This window comes from Miniopterus natalensis, chromosome 5 (assembly GCF_054644295.1).
Source record: "Miniopterus natalensis isolate mMinNat1 chromosome 5, mMinNat1.hap1, whole genome shotgun sequence".
In the NCBI taxonomy this organism is placed as follows: Eukaryota; Metazoa; Chordata; class Mammalia; order Chiroptera; family Miniopteridae; genus Miniopterus; species Miniopterus natalensis.
The window spans coordinates 58,171,398-58,181,300 of record NC_142085.1 but is presented as its reverse complement, the minus strand read 5'-3'; the positions used below and the strand labels follow the sequence as shown (position 1 = coordinate 58,181,300).

The following is a 9,903-nucleotide window of genomic DNA, read 5'->3' as shown; positions in this document are numbered from 1 at the left end:
GGTAGCAAAACGAAAAGAAAATTTTTTAAAAATATAGTTTAAGGGACCTTTGGGACAACATGAAGTCTAACAAAATCAACATCATAGGAGTACCAGAAGGAGAAGAACAAGAGCTCAAGAACATATTTGAACAAATAATGACCAAAAACTTCCCTAACCTGGTGAAGAAAAAAGACACACCAGTCCAGGAAGTGCAGAAAGTCCCAAACAAGGTAAACCCAAAGGGGCCTATAGAGATATTATAATTAAAATGGTAAAGAAATTAAAAAAAAAAAAAGGAAAAAAAAAGCCCAGCCAGCGTGGCTCAGTGGTTGATCTAGGAGATCATGGTTTGATTCCCAGTTCAAGGCACATGCCTGGGTTGCAGGCTTGATCCCCAGTAGAGGGCATGCAGGAGGCAGCCAATCAATGACTCTCTCATCATTGATGTTTCTGTCTCTTTCTCTCTCCCTTCCTCTCTCTGAAATAATCAATAAAGATAGATATATATATATTTTTTTAAATGGCAAAGAGGACACAGAGAGAACCTTAGCCCTGGCCTGGTGGCTCAGTTGGTTGGAGCACTGTCCTATACACCAAAAAGGTTGTGGGTTTGATTTCCAGTCAGGGCACATACCTAGGTTGTGGGTTCCATCCCTGGTTAGGGGAGGCAACCCATCAGTGCTCCTCTCTCACAATGATGCTTCTCTCTCTCTCTAAAAAAAAAAAAAAAAAAAAATTAATTTAAAATACTTAAAAAACCCAAAACACTAACCAAGATTTGGAAGCAGCCCAACTTCCCATCAGTAGATGAGTGGATAAAAAAAAAAACACCTGTGGTACATTTACACAATCAATGGAATACCACTCGCCGTAAAAAAAAAAAAAAAAAAAGGAAAGCGTGCCTTTTGCAACAGCATGGATGGACATGGAAAGTATTATGCTAAATAACATAAGCCAGTCAGAGAAAGACAAGTACCATATTTTACTTACACAGGGAATCTAATTAACAAAATAAACTTATAAAGAAAATAGAAACAGACTCATAGATACAGAGAACAGACTGACAGCTGTCAGTGGGGAGAGGGTTGGCAGGCTGGGTGAAAAAGGTGAAGGGATTAAGCAAAAACAAACAAAAAACCTCATAGATACAGATTACCAGAGGGAATGGTGGGGTGGGGAGAGGTAGAAAAGGTAAAGGGGAGATAAATGGTGACGGAAGGAGGCTTGACTTGCAGTGGTCAACACACAATACAATATACAGATGATGTATTACAGAGTTGTACACTTGAAAACTATATAATTTTACTAACCAATGTTACCCCAGTAAATTCAATAAAAATATAAAAAATAAAAATAAAATTTCAAAACAAGCTGTTTGGCTTACTCAGTGTGCAAACACCTAGGACCTTCGTGTAACCTTTACCCTAAAGTGCCCTGTGTGTCTTAAATCCTACTCATTTTCTCCTTTTTCTGTCTACCCCTATCAAAACTTCTTTTCTCTCAGAGAAGGTGGGTTGGGCACCACTTAGTAAAATCTCTTAAAATAATCAATAGTAAGGTGATACATCAATGATCAGGTAGTAGACATCTCTCTTAGAGACCTGTTTTATGACAGAAAGCTTAAAATCTCAAATTAATCTCTAACTGGTAGCAAAACAACTGAAAAGTGAAAAATAAAAGCGAGGTTGTAGGTATATGTTGGGAGAAGGGGTTAACTTTCCAGGTAGGTCATACTGAGTGTGTATACAGTTCCTTTGAGCCATTTCTTCTTTTCATGGCTTCCTCCTTTTATCTAAAGTTTAACTCAGAAATTCTCTGAGATATCAATGGCTGTTCTGGAGATCCCTCCCCTGCCTCATCCACCCAATGAGATAGGTGACTTTGCAGGCTGGGTGGACAAATGGAAATATACCAGAGAAAAAATGGCACACTAGGCTGTAATGTCTCAAGTAAGAGGCTTACTTTCAACCTAATAATAGTATATTACTGTTCATAATATATAATATATATTTAGGTAAGTTATTATGTTATAAAAATATACAATCAAATCTTGTAAGAACTTTGAAATGACAGATGCCTGATAACTCTTTATGTAAACAGACTATAATAAAACTAGTTACTGGCTAAGTTCCATCAATTTTTTTTAATTCTCTTTGATTTTTTCTCCTGGTCTTCTGTTATCCTTTCTGCAGGTCGCTTCTTCAGCCCCTTCATTTTCCTGGTTTGTAATTTGCTTAGGTCTTGCTTCTGCATATGAATCCTTCCATAAGTTGTACCAAAAGTATCATGGGAGACATTTTTCTTCTTTTTTGGCTATAAAATAGAATATATATATTTAACGGTCTCTGCTATTATGAATTGGTAAAAAAAAAGTCGAATGTACAAGTACGTTACTAATAATTTCCATTAGTGAGCACCCCTTCAATGTTATAGCCCATAGTCCTATCAACCTTTCTTCTCAAATTCAAGTGTACATAGAAATTAATTGCGGATCTTGTTAAAATGCAGATCCTAATTCAGTAGGTCTAAGGTGGGACCTGAGATTCACTATTTCTAATCCCCAAGTAAATTGTCAGACCCCACACTCCAATAGACTACACTAACCTTTTTAACGTGCACTAAGAGAATTTCCTGTGTTTAAAGAATCGTGACTATCATATCTTTATTGGCATTCCAGAGATGCCATCTCTACTGGTCTTTTAAAACCATTCAAAAGTCAAAACATTTTTTACGCAAGTGTGGGCTACACATCCTGCGCTCTAAATCCCCAGTCTTCACAATGTCCAAAACAATTTTTCCTTTTGCTGAAAATGGGGAGCAGCCTTGGCTACCAGAAAGTTCTCAGCCACACTTGATCCTGGTTTCTGCAACTCTTTCATTATCCTTTGTGGTTCGCTTATTTGCTTCCTCCTTTTCTTGTCTCTGAAAGTCTGATTTTATCTATTATATTGATCTCTTTAGTATGTCCTTTAATGGATGCCACAAGTCCTTTTTGGAAAGAGTAGAATAAACAATCCACAAGTCATGTACCTTGAGGGCTTTTGGCATTTTCATGGATAACTTATAAAGGTCATCTGAAGCCAGATGTGTCCTCCTCAGCACCAGATCTAATGAGGGTCCCATCTCTTCCAATTCAATCCGTGGTGTTCTGCAACCAGATTTCTTCAACAGCAGCCTTCGTGAAATAAGAAAAAAATGTTGCTCTGACTTTGATAAACATCCTATTCCCACCCAATATTTTTGTCCAAGAGAATTACAGTTCCACAAAATGATATAAAATCTTTAGAAAGGCTAAGCATCTTAACTACTTTACACATTTAGGCCAAGTGTATTATTTGATTCACAGTTTAAAAAATAAAAAACTATACAATATTGTTGAGAAACAGCAAGTGAGATAGACAATTCTTCTAAGAAATGGAATCTTTTGATCTGACTTCATTTTACATTACGATTTACATAAGCATGAAAATAATTTTAATTGGATCTTTAAAACATTATGTTTAATGTTTCTCTAAGACCTATTTAGAATCAACTTTTCTCCACAGCACAGACATTTCCTGATCTCTATAGATTGGAATGAACTTTAAAATCTTAATATAACTACAACTTTCTGGATACCATATGTCCAAATAGCTCTGGATCTGGAAACATATGAGGGATATAGTGGGGAGGAGGGGAGACCAGCAAATTCTTTTTATGAGTGATACCACAAAAACAGCTGAAAGACTTGAAGATTATCCAAGCTGACTCAATTTGTTACAGTGGCCACATCTCCATATGGAAAAACAGAAGTGACTGAGTAACAATGTTTATATAAGATCAGCTTTTTCACACAAAAGCTGGAGTGTACGAGAAGCAACAGGTGATACGAAAGAAGAAAAAAGAAAAGGAAAGCACAGTAAGGAATGCCCAGGAGAGCAGCAAACACCAGGAAGTGCGTGTGCAAATGCTCATTACCAGCCCTTCGGGCCTTAAGTGCGTCACATGCAGATGGCCAACCAATACAGTCCACCCATGGGAGGTGCATTTACTGGCCACAGGAAAAGTCACAGTGATAAATATGCTGTATAAGACACAGTAATTTATAGCCAATTGAACAAGTCAAAAAAGAAAAATATCCCACCAGCCTAGAATACATAAAGAGCTGAAATGTTAAAACAAAACAAAAAAAAGCTATATGAACATTAAATGATAAATAGATAAATGAATATTAGTATGGGACTTGCGAAGGGAGCAAGCACAGGGGAAAAGAGCCTAAAAGAGAGTCCTTAGGCAGCCATTCTCTTCATATGGTTCCAGGAGAGAGGAACACCTGTCTCAGGCTCACTAAGGGGAAAATATTTTTAGAAGCCAAAGTTGGCTGGTTCAGGGCATCTTCCCAAAGAGCTAATTCCAAGCATACAGGAGCAGTGATCATTTGACTGTCACATCACACATACTTCTGCATTTGCATCCACATTTTCAGTACCTCCAAATAAACCATATTTGTAATGCTGAACTCATATCAAGATTAGTATCTTGATGAACGTCAAGAAAAAAAGGGTTTAATCCACAACTTAAGAAACCAGAGATATTACATATAAAATTTCGATTAAAAAGTTTTCTACTGTTGCCCTGCCAGTGTAGCTCAGTTGGTTGGGTGTCATCCCGTGTACCAAAAGGCTGCTGGTTGGATTCTTGGTCAGGGCACGTGCCTGTGTTGCAGGCTCAATCCCCGGTTGGGGGTATGCAGGAGACAGCCAATCGATTTTTTTTTTTCTGTCTCTCTCCCCCTCTCCCTTCCTCTCTAATTAAAAAATCAATTAAAAAAATTTTTGTTAAGTTTTCTATTGCTTAAAATGCTCATTTTCAAGTAAGTGGAAAACCTGTCGATTCAGGAAAGTTCATAGCATGCCTAATGGATTCAGATCACCCGAGTACCACTATATGTGGCAAAACTGCTTTAAAGCACCTTTTTATTTATAGAAGTGTCCTCCTAACAAAGTAATTTTTAATGGTATATAAAATTGTTTCCAAATAACTACATATGTTGCTGTTTATCAAAGAACTAAGTTACAGTGCCATCCTGTCTATGTAAATGACCTAATCTTAATCACTTCACTGAGCATGCTTACTGCCAGAAACAGAAGGAAATGCTCTCTAGTTTTCAGTTCCCTGCACGTGGTTTCTGATGATAGGACTTATCATCCTTTCTCTTTATTAAGCTTTTAATAGTGATATACATATATTTAAGTATATCTTTATTGATTTCAGAGAGAGAAAGGGAGAGGGGGAGATAGAAACATCCATGATTAGAGTCACTGATCGGCTGCCTCCTGCACACCCCCGACTGGGGATCAAGCCCACAAACCCAGGCATATGCCCTTACCGGGAATCAAACCTCGATCTCCTGGATCATAGGTCAATGCTCAACCGCCCAGCCACGCCACCCCAACTAATAGTTATATTTAGAATCTAAAATTATCACTTGTTAATCCTTTAAAAAACAACCTTACTCTTTTTCACAGGAAATGTATTAACAGAGGATTTATAAATGATTTTTGTGATCACACTAAGAAAAACAAAGACTATCGTTGACTCATTAAAAACAAGCAAAATTAAAACCATTTCCTTCACCTTCGCCCCATTATACACACTGCAACTTTTTTTTAAAGATACTGTAACCTCCCCAATCCAAGTTTTCATTTTCCATGGTTTCAGTTAGCCATGGTCAACAGTGGTTCAAAAACAGAAAATAGAAAATTCCAGAAATAAACTATTCAGAAGTTTTAAACTGCACATTGCTCTAAGTAGCCTCCTGAAAGTTCACACCATCCTGCCCTGTCAGGCCCAGGACATCAGTCGTCCCTTTGCCCAGCATCCCCATGCCGTACAAGCTTCCTGACCGTCACGGAGCAGCCACTGCTCCTGTATGCTTAGAATTACCTTTGGGAAGATGCCCTGAACCGTCAAGGTATTGCAGTGCTTGTGTTCCAGTTACCCTTATTTTACTTAATAATGGCCCCAAAGTACAAGAGTAGTGACACTAACAGGCCAGATATGCCAAAGAGAAGCCATAAAGTGCTTCCTTTAAGGGAAAAAGTGAAAGCTCTCAATTCAATAGAAGGAAAAAAATCATATACTGAGGTTGCTCAGATCTATGGTAAGAATGAATCTTCTATCCATGAAATTACAAAGGAAAAAAACACCTATGCTGTCTTACCTCAAACTGCTAAGGTTAAGGCCATAGTGCTTGATAAGTGCTTAGTTAAGACTGAAAGAGATATTAAGTTGGTGGGTGGAAGACATGAAGAGAACACGTGTTCTGAATGACAGCAATATGCTGCACCAGAAAACATCGAGCCTATCCGGGGACTTCAGCAAGGGATCTCCTAAAACAAGTGACTAAGTCATTCCCTGCAAGTAAGGGACGGTTATAGATTTAGGAATAGGTTTGGACTGAAAATATTTCAATTCCAGGCTTTCCTATCTCCAACCAAATATCTATTGCCCAGAACTTTTACATCGTATGCATCTCCATCTCAGATACTAACCTCAAGCTTTCTTTTCCCTATAAGCTCTAAATCAAAAGTGACATTCAGTTCTGCAAGACCATATGGTACGAGATACAGGGACACAAAGACAAAGAGAACTCAGTTCCTTCCCTCTCAAATGGGCTCCAGCTATTAGACATGTTAATTTCCATATACTGTTAAATATTATTTGCATACTTCTTGAGAAAGACTGGCATTACCACTCTTATTCAAACTGTAATTTCCTTCTTTTCCTTCTTTGCATATCCCTCTCTTCTGCTGAGATTCTGTTCTCATTACTTAAACCCCTTGCCTAGTAGGGCATGTCTGCTTGTAAAGCTATGCTAACACTTCATGCTTTGCTTATTTCTCCCCACAAAACCTAACCAATGCCACTGCAAAGGCACACGTGGAAGTTACTAAAGATTTTCATATTAATGGCTCTGGACCCATATCAAATAAAGTCTTCTAAGAAATACAAACTGCCAGTCACATAAAAGGAAATAACTGTTATAGGATATACAGGAAGAGGTCAGTAGCACTGATCTATTTCCCCAGTAGGTCAGGTCAAGGGTTATAGTAATATAATTTCATGTTCAGAATTCCTTTCATCCAAGCTCAAACCATTTTTATAAGCCTTACTAACCTTCACAAATAATGTGTATGAATATTACCTGTTACTTTTATCAATTGCTTAAGATCTGACGCACAGTAAAAGAGGTCAGGGCTCTGGACTAGTAGCTCTGTTGGTTAGAGGGTCATCCTTGAAGGGGGACAGGACCAAGTACAGCCTGCACAATGTCAGAGGAGCCACACTGTCAGACACTGTGATTTAGACCCAACGGAAGACAGAGAACCCAATTCTAAGTCTGTCATAGTCCTACCTCTACCTGCGCCCTCTTTCCCTCTTATAAAGGACCAATCTCAGAGGGACCTCAAAATTACCCAAGTGGTATTGCTACATTTGCAAATGAAAGACAGAGGCCCTGAGAAGTGACCTGCCCACATCATGTGGCTGAGCTCCAGCCCAGAGAGACAGGCCACTAACCTCAGAGGTGATGCTCATTCCTGGGAACAACTCTTTCTTCCCCTCCAAGAGTCACACGGCCTCTGGAGACTAAGCTAATCCATATACTCAGTCATTTTCCCAGTAGCAGTTAGTTCTCAATTATACTGTCCATTTTCTATTTCAAATCAATAGCTAACAGGCCTTATAGGGCATATATGAAACACCTGGAATTAAAATTTTACACTATGATTTTTACTCTCTGATTTTTAAAATTAAAATTTTTTTTCCATTATAGGAGCTGCCATGCTAACCTAATAGTGATTCCACGAATTATATTTTTCTTGAAGTAAATGGGTACGTGGATGTGTACAGTTACATTGCTAATTTATCCTTGTTCAGAAGTCTGATTTCTTAATTCTTTTTTAATTTTTTCCCTGTGCTTCTTTTTTTCTTTACAAATTAATCTTTCTTTTCACTAAATACAAGTTCTGACACTTTCTTTGAAACTGTTCACTATGAGAGAGTTTTTAAGGTATTATTAGTCATTTCATCTGTATCCTCATGGTCTTCTTGTTTAACAAAAAATTATGTCAGTGATTATTCATCTTTTATTTCTTGTTCTCTAAATAGGAGATACCAACTTTATAATAAAATATACTCTTAAAAGCCTCAAAATCAAGTTGGAAAATTCAAACAACAGATTTAAAGGGTTTTCAAGTTTAACAAGCCAAAAATGATTATAAAATCCTTGATTATATCTTGTAGTCATGTGGATATTTTATTGCATTTCCTTCTATTATTACTGAAAGGAGAGGAAAATAGAAAAACACAAGTGGTGGTATTAGTCATATGGTAAGAAGAACTGAGTATCTCTGACTCAATACAGTTGAGACAAAGATGGAAATTATTGACAGAAGAGACGAATATTCAGTTTCATTTGGATGCTTACTGGACATAAGCTGGTCAATCACGTATCAACACTGAGGCTTCTAGGCTGCCCTGCCATGCCACAGCGCAAAGTAACCATCAGCCTGAATCTGATGTTCAAAGGCAGGCAGTTTGTCAAAGTCAATGTACTCTCTAGGCTCTATCAACTCAAAAGGTACAACTGTAGCATGTCATCAAGCATTTTAATAAAAACAAAATCAGCTTGTTAAGATTTATACTGTGGTGGGGGTGGGGCAGAAGGTCTACGCTGAAGAAAGAGGGCAAATGAATCTAGGCACTGAGTCTCATTCCTTTCAGACTCCATTTTTTTAGACTCAGGGTTTTAAGATTTGCTTTGGCTGGTGTAGGTCTTGTGGCTTGGTGCTCTAAATCTAGTCAAGAAAAATAAGGACACTGCATAAAAGTAGGGAGGGTCAAGACTGCATTAGTGTTCTAAGCTCAGAGGGAGTGCAGCGCTAGGTGCTCCAGGGACCTGTAGGGTTTCAGACAGAAGTGAGCAGGGGAATGAAAAACTTGAGGACCAGCACAGAATAGCCACTGCTATTCTGCAAACTTTCCAAACAAACTTTTGGCCCAAAATCAATTCTAAGTTTGAGCTCTATAAAACAGTCACACTAAAATACTAACCATGGGGATTAATAGAAACATGCTAAGAAATGCACTTACTTATAGCTTCGAAAGTAAATCTTCCCATTCAGTGCAGTGAAGTGAAGGACACAGTCTAAACCGGCCAGGCGGATATTTGAAACTGTGGGGCCTCTGAAAAAATCTAAAAGCACACATTAAATTGTTTAAAAAAAAAGACTAACATGCTTTTAAAATTCAGTTATAAACAGCTGCATTCTAAATGCTCTGGTTTGTACCAATACTTACCTAAAAAGATAAGATAGATAGCATAAAACTAATCCCTGAAAACTGTCTGATTGTTCATCCCACCCCTCTACTAATCCCAACTATTTCTCTGTTTAGTTTATTAAGCCATTTTAATTTTTCAGTTTTGAAGTTCTTCCTCTAAACCAATGCTCAGCACAGAAGTGTCATATTTACCATAGATGTTAACTACCATGACGTAGAATTTTAACCTATAAGACAGGTAGGTTAAGATGACAAATTTCTATAAAAATGGCTGTTAAAACACTGGCTATTAAATGAGGGTTTGTTTTATGGCAGAGGCCAACAAGCAAGAAAAGTCTAACAAGAAGTTTCAATTATATGAACAAAGGATAAAAAAACTAAATTGTTAAAGGCAGAAAAGAACCAACATCAGTGATTACGCTTTTCCCCCCCAAAGATTGATGATCATACCACTGGTGGCACATGAGATGATTTTAAATGATATACAAGCAATATAATTTACTATATTATTTGTTTTATCATATACTATTTTTAATTCATTGTAGGAACATAAACTTCCCTTTTAAAAAGGAAACCACTCTTATTCAACACAGACTG

The 9,903-nt window shown here is 37.5% G+C and overlaps 1 protein-coding gene across 1 annotated transcript in view; it reads right to left on the bottom strand.

Moving 5' to 3' along the window:
• Positions 1-949: 949 nt before the first annotated feature.
• The window catches only part of RPF2 (ribosome production factor 2 homolog), a 33,434-nt gene continuing 24,480 nt past the window's right edge, over positions 950-9,903 (bottom strand). The window contains exons 8-10 of the mRNA XM_016217535.2: positions 9,118-9,220; positions 3,013-3,157; positions 950-2,295 (exon numbers count right to left, since the gene is read on the bottom strand). Coding sequence (XP_016073021.1) covers positions 2,116-2,295; positions 3,013-3,157; positions 9,118-9,220 — 428 coding nt within the window. The 3' untranslated portion in view covers positions 950-2,115. The remainder of the gene's footprint in view (positions 2,296-3,012; positions 3,158-9,117; positions 9,221-9,903) is intronic.